Below are 19842 nucleotides of genomic sequence, written 5' to 3'. Positions count from 1 at the left end.
GGAATGTTGAAAATGCAGAGCTAGTGTGGGTGGTGTTCTAGGCTCCCAGATGATTCTTTTCAGAGCAACAGAGTCTATTTTCTCGCTAATAGGTGCTGAGAGTGTACAGGCCTTTTGTTTTTGATCTTTTGGATTTTTTTCTTGCTTTCTACAACACCACCTTGCATGCCACTTAATTTATGTGCTAGAGATTACCAATTCTGTAGACAAGGGAATGAAATGTCGGGAGAGAGAAGAAAAACAGCTTATAACTTACTGAATGTTTATCAACACTTATATTTCATTTTTTAACAGAAAAAGCACTGTGTTTACAGCAGTGTTGACAGATGGGGTAAAGGCTAGGGTGTTGGTGAGTTTCGACTCTGAAATTCTGTGATTCTATGGCTGATCCAGGCAGTATAGGTCTGAAGGAGCCAGCAGTTAGATTTTTAACTTGGGGTTTATTCATGCACTTACTTAAGGAATATATATCGAGTATTTTCCATGTGCTGGCCACTATGCTAGGTGCTGGCAATAAAGCCCTAGGTGAAAACAGACAAAGTGCCTGCCCCTATGGAGCTTATAGTCTAGGGAGCTTAGACAACAATGTAATTATTTGCACATGCAATTCATCAAGGGTAAGTCAGGGCGGAACATGACACAGCGAGAGCCTCTGATAGGGGGATTCAACTTCCCAGAGGAAGCAAGCCTTGAGCTGACTAAAAAGTGACTAGGCGAAGAAAGGAGGAAAGACCGCTTCCGGCAGAGGGAAGACCGCTTCCGGCAGAGGGAGGAGCATGTGCAAAGGCCTGTGCCAGAAGAAAGCATGGGGAGGGTAAAAAGCCTGGGAGAAGGTGAGAGTGGGTGGAGTGAAGACAGCAAAAGAGTTTGTGGGGCGAGACAACTGGAAAAGGAAGAATGAGAGATCACACAGAACCTTGTAGAACAGGCAGAGACTTTGCGGTTTGTCCTAAGTGTAGATGTGATGACATGAATGGTTTTAAGCAGATTACTGACAGGATCGAATTTGGGAAGGTGGGGGGAAGGACATCTTCTGATTGGAGAGATTTGCATAGCGCTCTGCCAAGAACACCCCCACAAAGCATTTCACTCTGAACTCGGAGGAAAGGCAGACTACTTTCACTCTGCCAACAAGGAGACCTGGATGGAAGAATTGATTCATTCTGGCTGCAGCCGGGATTGGCCTGGCCAGTGGCCTCCAAGGAATTGTAACTATTGGGAAACATGTCACTGGCTGGTCCAGACATAGGACATCAGCCTCTACATTTAATTATACAAATAGCCTCTCATTACGGGTAATTGGGCCTTTACATTTTCTACTGTTTCCCCCAGTCTACGGTTACACATAATGAAAGGATTTTCCAGAAGATGACTTCATCATACAGACTTCTTTCATGCACAACAAATGCTTTTTCCAGGGCCTGCCCACTGCCTGGAAAGAGGGCTTCTGGCTGAGTTTTTGTTTCTACCATTGAGGCATCCATAATCCTCACTTTCTCCTGCTCCCCTAGACTTCAAAAATGCCAAATATAGAGGCACAGAAAGCTTCTCTTCATCCCTAAGCCCCTTCTACCTGCTCTGAAGCCAGCTGTGGAGCCTAAATGGGGTTCCTGACTGTAGTGTGAAGCGTGACGAAGGAGCAGGGCGGGTGCTATGGACAAGGCACTCCCCTCCTGTCTTTCCCATATGAAACTCCACAGAGATGAGGGAGTGAGCGAGCCCTGAAAACTCACAGGAGGGCTGGGAGGGGGAGATGGGCACCCACAGACCCAGGCTGCCACCAGATCCCTACTGTGATCTCAGTATCATGAGGCTTCTCCATCCCCTGAGCTCTTATCCTGCAGCACCAATGAACGGAGAGACAAGGGGAAGAGCACAGACACAGGATGTTGTGTGTCTTAGAACAGGAAGGGGCGCTGAGCAATGAATCAGATGACCCAATCCTGATTGGGCTCTGCTCCTATGCACTGAGTGTAACCTAGGAGAAGTCAATAAATCATGAGGACCCTCAATTTCCTTTCTGTGAAATGGAAAGAATTGGTCTTTCCAAGTTCCTACAGTGTTATGTTAAATGAAATCACTCTTAAACCAGTGCTTTGAAGGGTGTTCTTCCTGATGTTCCAGCAAAAATACAGATTGCCATGTCAAGGCAGGGAGATCCCCAAACGTGCCTGTGCCTGGGACTCCCATCCACTGATCTGCCCCCTTGTGGTGGGGCCTGCCAGCTCCATCCTATACTGCAGGTGATGCAGCTGGGCTGGGGCATAGTAGCCCAGAAGTTTCCCAGTGTGCTAAGCAGGCAGCAGTCTCACATGATGCTGGGCCTGAGGAGTGCAGGACACACAACTGAGACAATGTGGACCACAACCACACAACATTGCTTCTAATCCAAGCTACTTCCTTCTTCCTGTGCTATCCAGAAGTGAGATGGCATTTGCTAAGCACACACCATTGCATTTCCAGGAGCAACAGAATCAGAGGGAGCCTCCAGTAGTGAGTGTCAAGAAACCCACAGTGGAAGACAAAGTAGGAACTCAGGAATAGACTCATAGATCTGTATTGCTAACACTGCCACTTGCTTACCTGACTTGGGAGATTAGAATAACCTTTTCATTTTTTACCCCCAGGAAAAACTTATCCCTAAGTGCATTTTCACTTCATGAGCCAAGGGTACAGCCAAGGAAGGGTGCTTTGGGGTGGGCTCATGGGTTTGGAATCTGACCCTTCCTTGAGGCTTGAGCCAGCTGAAAAGGAAGGGGAGGGTTAATGCATTCAGACCCCTGCTGGAGCCCAGAGGACGTGGTGGAGTTCGCTGTCTCGTGACACTGCTATTTTAAGACACTTCGAGATTTTGAAGTGAATTGAAGATAGAACCAGCAGCAGGGAAAGGCACCTCTTTATGACCCCTTGGTATTCTACTAAGAGGGTTAAGGTGCCTGGGGCTTTCAGTACCACCTTCCAGAAATGCCCCCCATATAGCACACTTGTGTGCGTGCAACACACACACACATACACAGATACATTCCTGGGAGTGCACCATGGAAAACTCCATGGGGTCTAAAATAAAACACCCTGGATACCATACCTGGGGGTGTTTCCAGCTGCTCCTTCATGCAAAGACCCCACCCCCACCATCCCTCCCACCCCCACTCAGCCCTCCTGGGCTTTCAGGACTGCCCCCCACCCCACCACACCACCCCAGAGAGGAGGAGTGAGACTGTGCTGGGAGCTGAAGTCCCCACCCTCCCTCTCATGCTCACTAATTGATTATGTGGCAGCTTAATTGGCTGATCTTGCATATGTGGAGGTATTTTCAGAAGCAAAATGCTCTCTGTATGTGTGTGTGCCTCAAAGGAGAGCTGTTTGATTTGGGGCATTTGTGCGGGTGGCACAGGCCTGCCAGCTTCTCTGGGACAATGGATGAGTCAGGGCAGGGATAGAGTGCTGGGGCAGGCAAAGGAATCCTAAGTTCTGTCTGAGTCTGTGTGGCAGGCCCTCATCCCACCCTGGCCCTGCCTGCCTTTCCACAGTAGCTTTTTTATATTATTCTCTCCTCTGCTTCTATTTTTTATTGTTCATATTCCCATTTTTCTCTGCCTCCCTCTCCTGTTTCTTCTGTTTTTCCCTCTGTTCCCTGCCACTGGAAATGTGGTCTCCAAACCAGAAGCATCAACATCACCTGGTTAGAAATGCAGAATCCCAGGCTCTGCTCCAGACGTACTGAATCACAGCCTGCATTTTGACAAGACTGCAGATGAATTACATGCACATTGAAGTGTGAGAAGTACCACTGAAGCTGTTCTTATTTCTCCCTTGCCAGCCGTACCTTGATCTCGGTCCTTCTCCTCACTCCTCCTACCTCCTGCCTTTTTGTATCCTGTTCTCTCTGCCCTCTGGTCTTTCTTTTTTTCTTCTTCTTCCCTCCCTCCTTTATTTCTTCCTTTCCTTTCCTTTTCCTCTCCTTTCTGCATTTATTTATTCATCCATTCACTTACTTCTTCTCCCTTTTTCCTCTGATCCTCCACGCTGCTTTCCTTCTGTATCTTTTGCCCCATCTTTTCCTCTTCTTGGTGAAGCTGAAGAGGAAACACAAATGTCCTTTCCTCCCCTCCTGCCCCATGCCACCCACCGTGCTTGCCTACCCAGCACACTCCCTCCTTTTCCTCACACTGCCCTGAATCTAAGGTGAAGAGAGCCTCCTGCTGCAGCAGGTGCTGTGGAAGCTCCAGGCCCAGCCGCCCCGCCGGGCAGCCCTGGGTCGTACCTGCAGAGGATTCTTTGTGCTTATGGCGATGACGTGGTACTTGTAGTAGCACAGCTCGCAGCTCCAGCAGCCCCGCTCGCTGATCCACTTGATGAGGCAAGGCTGGTGTGTGCACTTGACCGAGCCATCGCAGCGGCACGGGCTCAGCAGCTCCCCCTGCAGGGAGAGAGCACATGGTGATGAGGCCGAGCCTCACAGTGGCTGGTGGGTGGGCCATGGGCCAATGGGTGGCAGCTGCAGCCTGGTTTGGGCCACCCAAGCAGTCCACAGGCTTTGTTTGGGGGCACCAGACTCCAAAGAGGATGCCTGGGCTCCAGCACCCCCACCGTGAGAGCCAAGCAATGTCGGTCAGCACAACCAATAGCTCTGAGTCCCTGCTCCTACTTGATACACCTCAGTACTATGAATTCCTAGCGTTCTACGAAGATGAGTGGGCTAGCGTCTGCGGAAGCCTCTGCTGTTCACTGGGGGGTGTCAGGTTCCAGGAGCTTCTCTGTAAAGGCTCGGCCAAGGGTTGCAAACTCAAATGCTCTCAAGGCCAGGCAGGCACCACAGGTGACAAAAGCTAGCTGGTAGGAACTGAATTGGAAGGCTCAGACCCAAGTTAAAGGGACAGCCACCATCAGCTCTAGGCAGTGTAGATGTGGGGATCTAGTGGGAATCTTTATGTAAAACCTCCCAGTAGTCAAATAGTAGCAATTGGGTGCAGGCTTTTAAAATACATGGTGATGATCATTTTGGCTGAGTGTAGAGCTCTGAGCTCTGGTCTGGAGCCTTTGTAGTCTTCTGCAGGCCAATGCATAGAGACCCAGCTCTTTTCAGCAAAGCCTCCTGCCTTCAGTCCCCAAGTGAGAAAGACCTGGAGACAGGTCTGAATCCTAGGGATCTAGGAGGTTGGGCAGATGCCCTCACTGAAGGCCTGGGTTTCTCCAGCCACCGTTGGACCTGGCTGGAGGTAGCTGGGAAGCCCAGCCTGTAGGAATTGGAATCAGAGGCAGAGGACTCAACTGAACAAGATGATGTCAGATCTGAAACTCCCTGTGAGTGGACTGCAGCGTTGGGCAGATGGCCGTGGCTGAAACCTGCGTTTTTTGTTTGTTTGGTGTTTTTGAGACAGGATCTCACTCTGCTGCCCAGGCTCAGTGTGGTGGCATGATCGTGGCTAACTGCAGCCTTGATCTCCTGGACTCACGTGATGCTCTGGCCTCAGCCTCCCAAGCAGCTGAAACTGCAGGCATGCACCACCATGCCTGGTTAATTTTTTATTTTTCTGTAAAGATGGGGTCTCATTATGTTGCCCAGGCTGGTCTTGAAGTTCCGGATCTCCATCTGCCTCTGTAATCACGCTCCAAGAGTCCTGGAATCATCTTTCCTTTTCATTTCAACTCCTAACTCTCAAGGACCTCACTGTGACTGTCTAGAATGTCCTTTTGTGCCTGGTCTATCTGTTGACTGTTACTCCCTGTCTTCAAGATGATCTTGAATGCCGCCTCCTACGGGGAGTGGTCCCTGACTTCTTCAGGTTCAGCACAGTGCTTTCAGCTCTGAGTACCTTATGCGGAGTGACTTGGGCACATCCCTGTTAGCACGCTTGGCATGTCATTATGAGGATCTGCATATCCCTGTCTTCCCCCCCGAGGAGCCCCAGAAGGCAGGGTGAGGTGTTCATCTTTGCACACCTTTCCTCCTGTGCCAATCCCTATACCCAAGGGGCCAGGCCCTAAATGAGTTTCCATGTTTGAATAAGTACATGAAAAAATAAATCGTCTTCTCAGGTTGCCTGCACTGCCTTGAGGAATAGGAATGAGAATGCCCATTCCATGAGAATGGGAACCACATCCATTTTATTCACCCTGGGGACCATCTTGATCAGTGCCTGGCACTCTGTGTGTATTTGTGCAATGAATGAACTTGGCAGAAATGCTCAGGTGCTCATCTGTTGAGAAACATTAACTTTACCCTGCCCTCATGGCTCCTTTGTGGAGGATACCTTTTAGTTTGTAATCAGGTAACAGTTGCGTACCTGGTATATTCCTGAGTTGTATGTCTACATAAAACACGTGTGTATTAATAAGAATCACCTGTCAAAGATCAAATAAACTCTCAGCTCAGGGCCTTCAGTCTGGAGGGCTGTAAGTCCCGCAGGCTCTCAGGCCGTTCGTCCCCAGGATAGATCCACTCTGTTGGCTATCTGGGTGTCTGCCTCTCAATACCTTCTGCCCTCCTGGGTGGGGGTCTCCTGACTGAGCTGGTTCTTAGTACTCAACCCCACGAAGCCCTCCTTGGTTCCCCACTCTGCTACTCCAATATCAGCAGGCCCCCTTTGCTGTGGCTCCAGGCCCTTCCTATACCCTCTGTTATAGCACACCCCTATTTGCCCCTCACCGGAACAATATCTCATCCATCTTTGCAGCCCTAACATCTAGTAAAGGGCCTGGTAAAGTCTGATACTCAATTCAACTTTGAGAGCTGAATGCATGCATATCTGTTTGATGAACAAGAGGTTTTGCTTCTCTAGGACATGACCAGCCTTTGGCTCCAGGTAGGCAGCCATCTCCTGGAGAACAGAAGAGGCAGGAGATACCCACATTGCTGGGTGCTAGGCACACCCATCAAGGCCTAAGGGCCCTTGTACTGAGGTGCCACTCTTTGGTTCTAAAAAGGAAACAGGAGGGGGTGAATGGAGAGACGTGCTACGGGAGGGGCAAAATTCCTCATTATTCGTGGCAGCATTTCCTAGGCTCATTAATTTTTTTTTTTTTTTTTTTTTTTTTTTGAGACGGAGTTTCGCTCTCGTTACCCAGGCTGGAGTGCAATGGCGCGATCTCGGCTCACCGCAACCTCCGCCTCCTGGGTTCAGGCAATTCTCCTGCCTCAGCCTCCTGAGTAGCTGGGACTACAGACACGCGCCACCATGCCCAGCTAATTTTTTGTATTTTTAGTAGAGACGGGGTTTCACCATGTTGACCAGGATGGTCTCGATCTCTTGACCTCGTGATCCACCCGCCTCGGCCTCCCAAAGTGCTGGGATTACAGGCTTGAGCCACCGCGCCTGGCCTAGGCTCATTAATTCTAACAGGATGAGCTGGGTTTGATTAATCGGGTTGTTAAGCAGCCATGTCAAATTGCCCATCAGGTAAGAGACATTACTTCTGGTCCCTGGCAACGGTGCTGAGCGACAGTGAAGTCTCCACGCCTTGCTTCCCAAGCAGCAGCCAAGAGACAAGGCAGGAAGAGCTGCTGCCTGGGGTACGGCTGATAACAAGACCTGGGCTCTGGCTGTGGGACCATCAGGGCCCACGGGAGCCCCCCAAGCCTCAGCACGCTACTCTGGGTGGAGAAAGGAGGAGCATGACCTGGCCTGGTCCCAGTGCCTGGGTAAGGATCAAGAGGCCAGGACTGTGCTGCTTCCCCTCCAGCACACCATTCATTTTCCTGTAGGGAGAAGAAAACCCCAAAAGGCACCACAGGGACTTGCTTCTGGCATTACAAATATTAGAAAGCAAGGATGGGCCATGCGTGGTGACTCACGCCTGTAATCCCAGCACTTTGGAAGGCCAAGGCGGGTGGATCACTTGAGGTCAGGAGTTCAAGACCAGCCTAGCCAACATGGCGAAACCCCATCGCTACAGAAAAATACAACAATTAGTGGGCTTGGTGGCATGCTCCTATAATGCCAGCTACTCGGGAGGCTGAGGCAGGAGAATTGCTTGAACCTGGACCAAAAGAGGTTGCAGTAAGCAGGAATGGCACCACTGTGCCTAGGCGACAGAGCGCGACTCCAGCTCAAAAAAGAAAAGAAAGCAAGGGCAACCAACTGTTAGAAAAGTTTAATTTTGATAAAGGAAGTGATCTGGGCTTTGCTCTGGGGGTTGGGGGAAATCCAGAAACAAGCTATTTTAACTTTGGCATTCAGACAAGTTTTGTAGGTTATGATTTAATGTATTTCCGTGTACATTTGGGGGAAAGCCCATAATCTTTTTAGTGTTCGGAGCATCTAAAAAGCTTTAACCGGGACTCTTTGCCAACTTCTCCTGGTCAAACCTGTATGTCGCCAAGAACAACAGAAGTGGAAATGAGCCAGATGGATTCAGGCTAGACTTGGGAAGATGCTCCTTGCAGTAAACTGTATTAAAAGCCAAAATGGTGCTACATGGACACTGAGATGAATTCCCGCCCCCTCTGCCCTAGTAAAATTCTCTCAATATGAGAAATATCCCTAACTGAGGAGAAAGGTTAAATGACTCACATAAGGTCACACGGCTGTCAGGGTCTCAGCTGCACCACCCACTCTGTTCAGCCCGCTTCCATCCTCTGGTTCCTGCTGCCCCACCTGCACCTGTGCCTGTAAGTCTCCCCCTCTCCAAATCCCGCCTTAATTCCTGGCCCAGCTCAGACCTTCAGCCAAGTCTCCCATCATCACCAACAGTCTGGCACTTCACCATCTTCAAATCCTCTGCGATTAGAGCTGCTCCTACATACTCCATAGAACTGAGCACATCAGCGATGTACAATTAAGGCGTGCTTACTAATTGAACAGGCCCCAGGGTGTGGGAAAGGACAAGCCCCTCTGGCCCAGCTCCTGAGGCTGCAGCATTTGGGCTGGGAGGATTACTGTGATCTTGTCTGCAGAGCTCAGCAAACTCCACAGATCAAAGGGGCTCATTAAATGTGTAGGGCGCCAGACGCTTCCTCAACGATCTGCTCAGAGTGTTGGGGCCAGAGACTGCCCTGAGAATAACTGAAACAAGAAAAATGGGATCTTCCCTAATCACCGGGCCCCAATGGGACACACCGTGGGGGAGTGGTTAAGAGCTTGGTTTTCGGAAACAGCCGCTTTGTTTTTGGCGTCTCTTCACCAGCTGTGCAAATTTAGGCAAGTCTCAACCTCTCTGAGGCTCCATTTCTTCATCTCTCCTTTATAAGTAACTCTTCCCCCCTCAAGGGTGGTTGTAAAGATTTTTATTTTCTTTCCTTTGAGACACAGTCTCACTCTGTTGCCCAGGGTGGAGTGCAGAGTGGCATGATCATGGCTCACTGCAGCCTTAGGTGAGATCCTCCCACCTCAGCCTCTTGAGTAGCTGAGACTACAGTCACATGCCACCATGCCCAGCAACATCTGTTGTATATTTTGTAGAGATGAGATTTCACCGTGTAGCCAAGGCTGATCTCAAACTCCTGGGCTCAAATGATCCTCCTGCCTCAGCCTCACTGCCTCAGCCTCCCAAAGTGTGGGGATTACAGGTGTGAGCCATTTTGCCTGACCTGTAAGGATTAAATGAGATCATGAATGCAAGGCTTTGACATGGTGCCTGGCACAAGTAAGTCCTCCTGGTACAATATTACAGTTCTAGCTCGCATGTCTGTAAGAACTTTAATTTCATAGTTTTTTCTACTACAGCTCTGTTTCCTACTGTCACTTTAAGACAGGTGAAATAGGTAAGGAAGGGAACGAGTGCCTAAAGAAAAGAGTCAATCAAGTCACCAAGAGTGGTAAAGATGAAGAAATTTTCTAAGAGAGTCTGCCCTTCTGGGATGGATAAGGGACCTTGACTTCTAGCCCAAGATTGTTCCTTGTGTCACCATGGGGTCACTGGGAACATCTGAAGAACCTTCTTTTCAGGGATGCCAGACAGAAGAAGAGTGCAGGCCTCTTGTATGGTTTAAGTGGGGTCGTGCTAGAGGCAGGAGGCAGGCAGTGACCCTCTAGCCTTTGTTGTGATGGAGCTGGTGGGAGGGAGAGCAGATAGATGTATTCCGCTCACTGCTGTAGGAGACCATACTATGCCTCCCCAAAATACGAAGGCGTGTTGAGCTAAGACAATTAAGAAGCCGCAGATTCAGGAGAACGCTCTGCTCTATTTGCATAAAGCAGGACATAGATTTACAAAGACAAATCTATGTCTTAGCCTCCCCGTTTCCACCAGGAGAACAAAGTAAACATTGAACAGAGCTTTAGACCCTCATCAGCCTCCAGATGATACCAGAGGAATATATATAAATGGAGAGAGAAAGAGAGAAAAATTTGGAGATGGATACAGAGTCTCGCTCTGTCACCCAGGCTGGAGTGCAGTGACGCAATCTCAGTTCACTGCAAGTCTCACTGCGATAGAGGAATTTATATTAACAAGCTTTACTAACTAAAGTTTTTCTGCCCATAGAGACTCAAAGTCCTTTTCCTTTGTCTTGCCACTTCTCTAAAAATATATCGTTTCTGTGGAAGATGCTATATTAACCAGAGTTCTAAGCCAGCGAGTTACCTTTTGTTGAAGCTTCTCCCACATGATACACACTGCATACACTAATAAACTTGCTCTTTTTTCTCTTGTCAATCTGTCTTTTATTACAAGTGTCTGTCCCAACTAGAAAATTGTGAGGGTTGAGGAGAAATTCTATTTCCCTCCCAACACTGCCGACGACACAGCAAGCTGCAGGCAGCAGGCTCCAGTTGTTTCTCCATTCATTGATTTCTTTCTGTTTATTTTGAGCTTGTTTCATTTTTTGCCTCTTTTGGTCTGAAGGTCTCGCTTTTGGAGTCTCTAGGTTACCTGGTTGCCATGGTAGTGACAGGTTAATCAAAGACTTCCCCTTCTATCCACACAGGTGCCAGGCATCCCTGCCACTGAGTAGAAAGAAATAAATAACAGTCTAGTGTAGCAAAGACAGTCCTGTGCTGTGCTGTAGTTTGGAAATCTGAGAGAACAGAACAAGGAGGCAGGAACACCAGCCTTGGGGTGCAGTTTAGGGACCTATTCCTTTAAGAAGACTAATATGGTGGTTAAAAGCTTGGGCTCTAATCTCAGGCAGGCTTGGGTATATCCAAGCTGTAACAATCTGTGTGACCCTGGGCAAGTTGCTTAACCTCTCTGGACCTTGGTCAATCATTTATTCATTAAATATTCATCTACTATGTTCCAGGTTTTGTTTCGGGTAATAAGGATACTGCAGTGAATGGAACTGACTAAAGTTCTCTAGTCAAGACAGACAATAAATATGATAAAAAGTAACATATTTATACCTAAGAGGCTGTATGTGCTATGAAGAAAAATAAGCAGGGAAAAGGGAAATGGAATAGAAGGGAGGGAGTGAGTTGAAATCCTACATAGGATTGAAATCCTGTGTATGAAGGCTTCACTCCATGGAGGTATTTGAGTGAAGACCTGAGGAAAGTAAGGGAGCAAGCCATACAGTATTTGGGGGCTGAGCATTCTAGACAGGGGGAATATCAAGTGCAAAGTCTCTGAGGCAGAAACATGCCTGGTATATTCTAGGGGAACCAAAGGGGCTGGTGTCTCTGTGGCAGTTTAGAGGAAGAGGAGCGGAAAATGAAGTCAGAGATATAACAGGGATCAAGAGTCAGGGGACAGATCAGGCCTGATCTGTGAATCATTTTGAGGACTTGGCATTTGTGAATGAGATGGGCAATCATGAGTGTTTTGAGCAGAGGAGAGTGACATAGTCTGATCATGTTTGACAGGATCACAGCTGCTCTATTGTAAACAGACTGGAGGGAAATAAGGGCTGGTGTCGTGTTCATCCGGGTGAGTCCTGATGGTGTTTTGGACCACTATGGTAGCAGAGGAAGTCCTGAGAAATGGTCAGTTTCAGGATCTATTTTGAGGATGTAGATGTTAAGATTTGCTGATGGATTGGATATGGTAAGGAGAGAAGCAGAAAAGTCAAGAATGGTGCTAAATTTGGCCTGCACAATGAGAAGGATAGGGAGTTATCTTTAATTGAGATGGGAAAGACTGAAGGAGATGCAGGTTTTGGAGGAAAGATTGGGAGCTCAGTTTTAGAAGTGTCAACTTTAAGGTGCCTGCTAGATATCCAAGAGATATCAAATAAGTACTGAGAGGTATGTTAGTCTGGACTTGAGGGAAAGGTCCAGGCTCAGGATATAAATTTGAGAGTCACCGGTATACAGATGGTGTTGAAAGCTATGCGTCTGGATGAGACAACCAAAGCAGTAAGTGTAGGTGGGAAAAGGAAGAAGTCCCAGAGCTGATGGCTAGAGAATGCCAATGTTTAGAGGTCAGGAGATGTAGAAGAACCAGCAGAAGGGACTTAGAAGAGAAGCTCAGTGAGATGGCAAGAGAACATTTTTCTAAAAGCCAAGAAGAAGATGGTGTTTCAAGAAAAGAGAGCGCAATGGACCTTGTCAGATGCTGCTGATGGGAACCAAGCATTAACCATGGACTTGGTAAGTTTTCTTTCTGGTTTCTTCTATTTTCTTAGTGGAGAGTGAAGATTGGGGAGGAGGTCCTGGAGGTCTGAGGACTGGTATAAAATAGTCATCCAGGAGGGTTCTAGAGTGATTAAACTAGAGAAATAAAGTAAGCTTGTGGGCAGCACAAAGTGTTCTTTCTAATAAAATAAAATAGCTCATCTGTGAAACTGAGGGAGGAGGATAGTAAGAGACTCTGTTTAGCTCCAGGCCTGGCACACAGTAAGCTCTCAGTAAATGCTGGCTAATAGGTAAGAGTTTATAGCAGAAGTCCTTACCTCTAAGCCTACGTTCTCGCCCACTTCAAATGTTGATCATTTTCCTGGCTTCCTTTATTTCTCCTCTCTGTAACATTTTCTCATTAATAATTCTATTGTTATAAATATTTCACAGGTCTACATACAAACACTTTCACAGACATTATACCACCTACTGCCTCAATAGCTAAATGAGGATAATAACAATTTCCTTCATTTTATAGATGAAAATAGAGAGGTTGTTACTTGCTCAAGAAAATGGAAAAGGAGGGCTCTGGAGCCAGTCTGTCCATCAAATTTACCCATATTCTCTCTGCCCACTGCAGGACACCTGCCTTCTGTCTTGACGCCCATCCACAGCAGCCTGTCCATCAGACCCTTGCCTTCTCTGTCCCGATGTAAGAGATGGCCTTGCTGGCTCCCCTGTTATGATATTAACACCAAGACAGAAACTCTATTGTGCTTTCCCCTCAGTCCCTTTCCTCTGCACCAGTTCCTGGTAGGTAATATTTATTGAGTATTAATTGATGTGTGTTTATGTTAGGGTGTAGAACAGCATGGGGTTTACTTCCCCTTCACCCTTTCTTCACAACCCCACCCTTGGTGAGGGGGAGATATCTGTTAAGACAAAGTTAAGGGACAGAGATTTTTGGAAGCATAGCAACCCATTAAAGTTTGCTCTGAGATGGAGTTCACATTAGCAAGGAAATGTCCAGTTGCCTTGTAGTTGTTCCACTGTGAAGACTCAGAGAACCTAGAGTTAAGATTGGAATTTCCCCTCCAGGGTGGAGCTGGAACCTACGTGTATTGGTGTGGGGAGGAATGGGCATAGGAGTAGAAAATTCACTAGATTTGTGGAGGAGAATAAGGAGAGATGACAGAGAAAGTGGGAATTCTCCAGTGTCCGTCTTAGATTGTCTCTCTGATGATAGGCTTGAGAAAGTACTGTTTTGTATCTCTCCTTGGGCTCCTATATTTGGGGGACCAGCTAACAATAAGGCTTGCCAATAACACACACACACCTAACTTTATTGGCACAACCAAATTGTGTGTGATATTGACCAGCAATTTGTGTCTGTAATCTGGGTTGGTGGAAAGGGTTAGGGAGGGAGGAGACAAAAGGGGAGCACCAACGGAGCCAGTGCGTACAAAGAAACTAGGAGAAACCAGGAGATTCCAGTGTCTTCTTCCTTCAGGACACCAGGCAGTAATTTCTTCATTCTACAGACCTGTGGGAGGTCAACGTACCCTGGTATCAGGATCAAGAAAAACGACCTATCATGAAGATCTTTCCAGCAAAGATTGTGGAGGAGAGATGAATGGAGAAGGGTTTGATGCCTGCTGCCCTAGAGAATGATAAGTGAGTTGCCCCCTTATCTGTGGGAGGCAGGTTGGCTGTCAAGATGACCTTCAAATGTCCCTCATGGCCCTAGACTCCATTGCTGTTCACAGACCAGCCATTCTGAATTCTCCACGTGTGGTGTCGGATAGTGTGTGAGCAGCTCTTTGTTTTCTGGCTGGAGTCCTTCCCAGCCAATCCTTTAGCTGCACCACCCATCCAGGGCATTTCACATGCTCCTTTCCCAGACAGCTCACGCTGGGTTCTCACCTCCCTCCTGATGGCACCAAGGCCAAGTCTTGGCTTCAGGAGACTAACAGTGTGTTGACACTGGCAAGAGGAAATAAACAATTGTTGCAATATAATTTGATTAGAAAAAGAAAGAACTCTATTACTGGGGAAAAAAAGATTTAAGGCCTTGATGAGCTGTAGTTAGCAACACTTAATTCAATTAACCACATAATTATTTCTAGTTCTACTCTCCTACCACTAGCTTATTTTCACACACGCATACACACGCACACACACACACACACACACACACACACACTCTCTTAATTTGCTTCCATCTTCATGGCATATTTTCCAGACTTTCTGCTCATGATTTTAATGTAAAAAAAGAATGTAAAAAGAGACAAGGAAAACAAACAGATCCAAGCCAAACACTCCAAACTGTGTTTTTCATTTTCACAGTAATTATTTTGTTCCTGCAGTGCTTTTCTCCCTATAATTTTACTGGTATAAGACAAATGTACCCATTCCCTCTAACTGCCTCTAAATTTACTCAACTGGTACTAGAAAAAAGAACTTAACCTTACAATAATTGAATTTAAATAACATCCAATTCTATGAAGTCAAACATGATCTGCATAATAAACAAACCAAACTATATGGGGGCTGGTGGGAAAAGAAGGTCACATTTAATATGTATATTCATAATCATATCTGTATTTCTAACGACCTAAATGTGTAATATACTGTCTGTCTTTCTGCATAACTCATCATTACCATCACCATTGTTACCAAACAACTGCAATTAAAGACTGTTTTGCTGTCACTCCTCCCCCTGGCTAAATAGAAAAACATAATTTAGATAAATCTTGCATGACCAGAATTGGGCTATTTGCATATGGTGGGCTGGGCCTGTTTCCAAGGTTCCAGGCCACTACACTGAAATTTCAGGGATGCCAGATCAGCATGTTCTCTTTCTTTCCCAGAAGTCAAGCCAAGGCAAAGGCACAGGTCCCCTAGCAAGTTAAGGGGCAAATACTCTTGCCTCCTACGAGCAGCCCTCTGTGATCTCTGCACACAAGCAGAGGGATTCCAGCCTCAGCTGTGCAAAACCCTCATGGTGTTCTTTGCAGGAGCTGTAGTGAAATTCTTCAAAAAATAATCTGTAGTCACTGTAATTAATATCATTCGGTGTGTTCAGGGAAAACAGCAGATGTTGCAAGTGCAAATGAGCTGTGATGGCAAGTTACACTTCACTAATGTTCCGGATCACAGCCTTAGGCACTTAGGACCACTTCTGTGTATCACGGACTCTAACAAAGCTGGTGGCGGGGGGGCGGTGGGGAAGGAAGATCTTTCCTAGGAGCCAATCCCAGCTCTGCTACCCTCTCTGGCAGGTGGCCCCGGGCTTAAGCAATCTAAGCCCTGATTTCTTGGTTCTCAGAGTTCAGCAAGCATAAGAATCACCTGGGAGGCTTGTTAAGCATTCAGAAGCTCAGGCTTCACTCCAGAGATTCTGATTCCATGAAGACGCACCCTTCTCTTGAAGCAAGGTTGGCTGAGGCTCATTTTGTGAAACGCTGGACCAGATACTCCTCAGCAAACCTTCTGTCTCCTACATTACTTTAAGACTCTTATGTATACAAAGATAAAAATAAAAACCAGTAGCTGTAACTTACTGAACATTTACCAGGTGCCAACCCTGTATGCAAGCATTGACTGCTGGGTTCGAATCCCAGTTCTTCCACTTGCTAGGCAAGGGATGTTACCCACTCCAACCCCAGTCCACACCATCGGCAGCTCTACAGCCCTGCTAGCACTATTGTTCCAGCCTCTCTTGGTAGCTCACACCTTTGAATGTGTACTAGAGGCCAGGTATTGTCTTGAGCACCCGACATGCACGGGGTGATACGGCATGGTTAGTGGGGCCTGCAGACCCAGGCTGGCTGGCTTGAATCCTTGCTGACCTGGAGTGAGTTTTCTCTGGGGTAAAGGGAGACCAAAGATACTTCTTGCCTTTCCAGGTGCTCATGGGGATTCAATGGGGTAACACAAGTGAGGGTTTTGTTTTGTTTTGGTTTGGTTTGCTTTGGTTTGGTTTTGAGACAGGGTCTCTCCCTGTCACCCAGGCTGGAGTGTAATGGCGCGATCTCAGCTCACTTCAGTCGTCAACCTTCTGGGCTCAAGCGATCTTCCCACCTCAGCCTCCTGAGTTGCTGGGATCACAGTCATGCACCACCATGCCCTGCTAATTTTGTTTATTTTTTGTAGGGATGGGTTGTCACCATCTTGCCGTGCTGGATTACAAGTGTGAGCCACTGCGCCTGACTGTATAAGGCATTCTTAGGACCCTGTCTGACACCTAGGTAGTGTTTATTGTGGGGTCATTGTTGGCTCTCATGTACCCACCTATCCATACTTCATCTCTTCACATCCTAACAAAAGGAGGTAGGGAGAGGACTATGGTCTCTTGCCTTGTGGACGAGGGGTGTCCTCAGTGTTCGGCCTTACCAGGCACCTCACTTTATTGCCTTGTAAATGAAGTTCATCAGTCTGAAACCTGAGAGCGCCTAGTTGCTTGGGAGCCTAGATCATGCGTGTGGGTAATAACTGTGCTGAAAGCCAGGAGTCTCCAGGTGTGGCGAACAGCCCTGTCACGTCAAGTGGGGGAAGGACAAAACAGATACCCCAGCCCTTCCTTCACCTGCTTGCCTCTGTGTTTCTCCCCAAGGCTTCTTCCTGCACATGTGTATGTTTCTACCTCCTGTGACGAGGGAAACAAACAGGTATTAAGTTGTGAATGTTTACAGCCATCTCCTCTCTTTACCTCCCGGCTTTCAGTTAGGGCTGTGAGCTGGTGTGTTTCTGGGGCCAACTGGGGTTTCATTTTGCCTACGAAAGTGAAAGCAAGACCCAGAGGGTAAAATGATATGCATGGTAAAGAGCTTAGCAAGCAAAGGGGAACAGGAGAAAGAAAAAGAAATCTTTGCTCTATCATTTTCTCTGCTCACTTTATAAAGACGTTGCTGTAAACATTTAAATTGTTTTTCAATCCTTCCTCTATATGGGACTTGTATTTCTTCTTCATTATCAGCTTCATCATTATACTCAATTTAAACTGAAAAAACTGCCACCCAGAGAGGGCACTGGCCTTTTTCAGGGTGGTGCAATGGGGCAGCACTGAACTAGAGAAAAAATTCAAGACCAAACCCTGCTCTGGGCTCAGAGCTCCAAAGGGCAGGTCCTGTGCCTGGTGAGATTGATGCCTCCCGTTCTCACCAGGTGATAGCCATGCCAGAGTCTGCTGGAAACCTGCCCCAGTTCTTTTCACACCTCTCAAGGAAATGTACTATTCCTGAAATCTTGGCTCCAGATCCCTGTCAGGAATAAGCATGCTAAGTAGAATCTGAATTACTATGGCGTGTGAATAGACTTCGGTCTGTTGACTCCAAGCTTCTGCTAAGCTGCTTCAAGTGGCTATAGCTTCTGTCATCTTGGCAATTTTATTTTCTGTTTCAAAGAATTCTATATTCCTTGCTTCTAGAGCTGGGAAGGGCCTGTTGGGAGGTCTTCAAAGGTCCTCCTGCCCTCCCCCCGCCTCTGGTCAGACTGCTGCCCCCAGCCCTGGCAGATGGAAGGGAGCCCTGGAGTCTTCCTTGCTCACCAGTGCCTTCCAGTTTTCCCATTCTGATCCATATATGACAACCAACATGGGACAGGGCCAAAGCTCATAGAACAGCTCACACCTTTGCACTCGGAGCTCAGGGGAATATGTACGGACCAGCATTGTTTCCTTCCAAAGAAGAGAGGCCATAGCCCCTGGTCTTCTTTTAGGAGCCATTCAGCGGCATTGGTTGAATGCTCTGACTCTTAGCCCTGGTGTTGAGAACTCAGGAGGGCTCCTGCCCAAGAGACGTTCACAGACGAGGACACATTCTCTCCAATCCAGACAGATTCTCAGCTTTTGCCATGATTTTTAGGCCTGCATTTCACTTAATTAGTACCTGGTATATAACATATTACCTTTTTTATTTCAGATGACTAGATAGTTAAGCAATCAATCAAGACCTGCTGTTCTCAGTCATTTTCTGGGATTTAGTGACCCAACTTCACGTTCCCCATCCTCCTGTGCTTCACAATTATTTAAATCTTCATTCATCTTCTGCTCAGCCATCATCCATCCACCCCGAAAAGTTCTATTTTTAAATTCTATTCTCATGTCATTGATCATTTCAACTACTTTTTTTCCAGACTTTTACCAGTCTTTTAGGTGGGGATCTTTTTTTTGTCGTTTTGTTTTGTTTTGTTTTGTTTGAGACAGGGTCTGGCTCTGTTGTCCAGACTGGAGTACAGTGGCACAATATGGCTTACTGCAGCCTTGACCTGTCAGGCTCAAGTGATCCTCCCACCTCAGCCTCCTGGGTAGTTGGGACTACAGGTACATGCCACCATGCTCAGCTAATTTTTGTATTTTTTTTAGAGATGGGGTTTCATTATGTTTCCCAGGCTGGTCTCAAACTCCTGGGCTCAAGTGATTCACCTACCTTGGCCTCCCAGAGTGCTGGGATTACAGGCATGAGCCACCATGTCCAGCCTCTGTTAGGTTTTTAAGATATGTTTTCCTGCTATTGTTCAAGCCATGGCTATGTATGCCCAGAGGCTGGGAAGGAAAAATGATTCCCATCTCAAAAAATCTTAAAAATATGTACGGATTTATTATAAATCAAAATTTTCCTTATAACTACTGGCCCTTCCCACACGTATAATTCCCCCTAAATCAGGAACATAATGTACAGCCTGTTTTTAACTTGTATTTTTCCATTCCTACTATGTCACAAAAAAATTCACATGGTGATCTGTGATTTTGCAGGTCATGTCCATGAGTTTCCTGAGAAGACAGTCCTGGAATGGAATTACTAATTCAAAGGGCACTTTAAAGGCTGTTAATACATGCTGCTAAATTGGCCTCCCGGAGGGTGACACCAATTTCCATCTACATCATCTGAGTGTGTCACTATCTGCTGCTATTGCCACTCATTCCAGGCCTTGTCCTTTCTCCTCCTTCTCATGGGTAACTGTCAACAGTACCACCACCGTGACCCTGAAAAGAAAGGCTCAGAAGATGTAGAGAGTCTGGTTTGGTTTTTTTTTCCTACCTTTCTTTGTACCGCAGGGAAAGAGTGGGATGTGGCTGCAGGACTGGGGAAGAGTTAAGTCAGAAATGAGCAGCAATGCAACTGTGGCAATCTTGGAGGGGGGGTCTCAGCCATGAAAGAGAGCCAGGGGGTGCCTAGCACCCTGGAGGCTGCAGAAACTCGGCCTGGGTGCTTTGCCTTCTCTGTGGAACTGGTGGGTGAAAGGAGTGACTTGGAGTACTATTGTCAAGAGTCTCAGCATAGTCAATCCCTGACATGGCAAACTTTAGGACAAAGACACCTGGGCTGAAAGGTCCCACATTTAAAACCTGTCAGCTAGATAACTGCCCACCACTGCCCTGTAAGATACCTAGATATGGGAACCCCAT

The 19842-nt window shown here is 47.1% G+C and overlaps 1 protein-coding gene across 1 annotated transcript in view; it reads right to left on the bottom strand.

The window, feature by feature from the left end:
- MARCHF4 (membrane associated ring-CH-type finger 4) overlaps positions 1-19842 on the bottom strand; it is a 109650-nt gene that overhangs the window by 21421 nt on the left and 68387 nt on the right. The window contains exon 2 of the mRNA XM_017534949.2: positions 4265-4420. Coding sequence (XP_017390438.1) covers positions 4265-4420 — 156 coding nt within the window. The remainder of the gene's footprint in view (positions 1-4264; positions 4421-19842) is intronic.

The sequence above is a fragment of the Cebus imitator genome, unplaced genomic scaffold (assembly GCF_001604975.1).
Source record: "Cebus imitator isolate Cc_AM_T3 unplaced genomic scaffold, Cebus_imitator-1.0 Scaffold89, whole genome shotgun sequence".
Taxonomy (NCBI): Eukaryota; Metazoa; Chordata; class Mammalia; order Primates; family Cebidae; genus Cebus; species Cebus imitator.
This window is presented reverse-complemented; position numbering and strand designations above follow the sequence as displayed.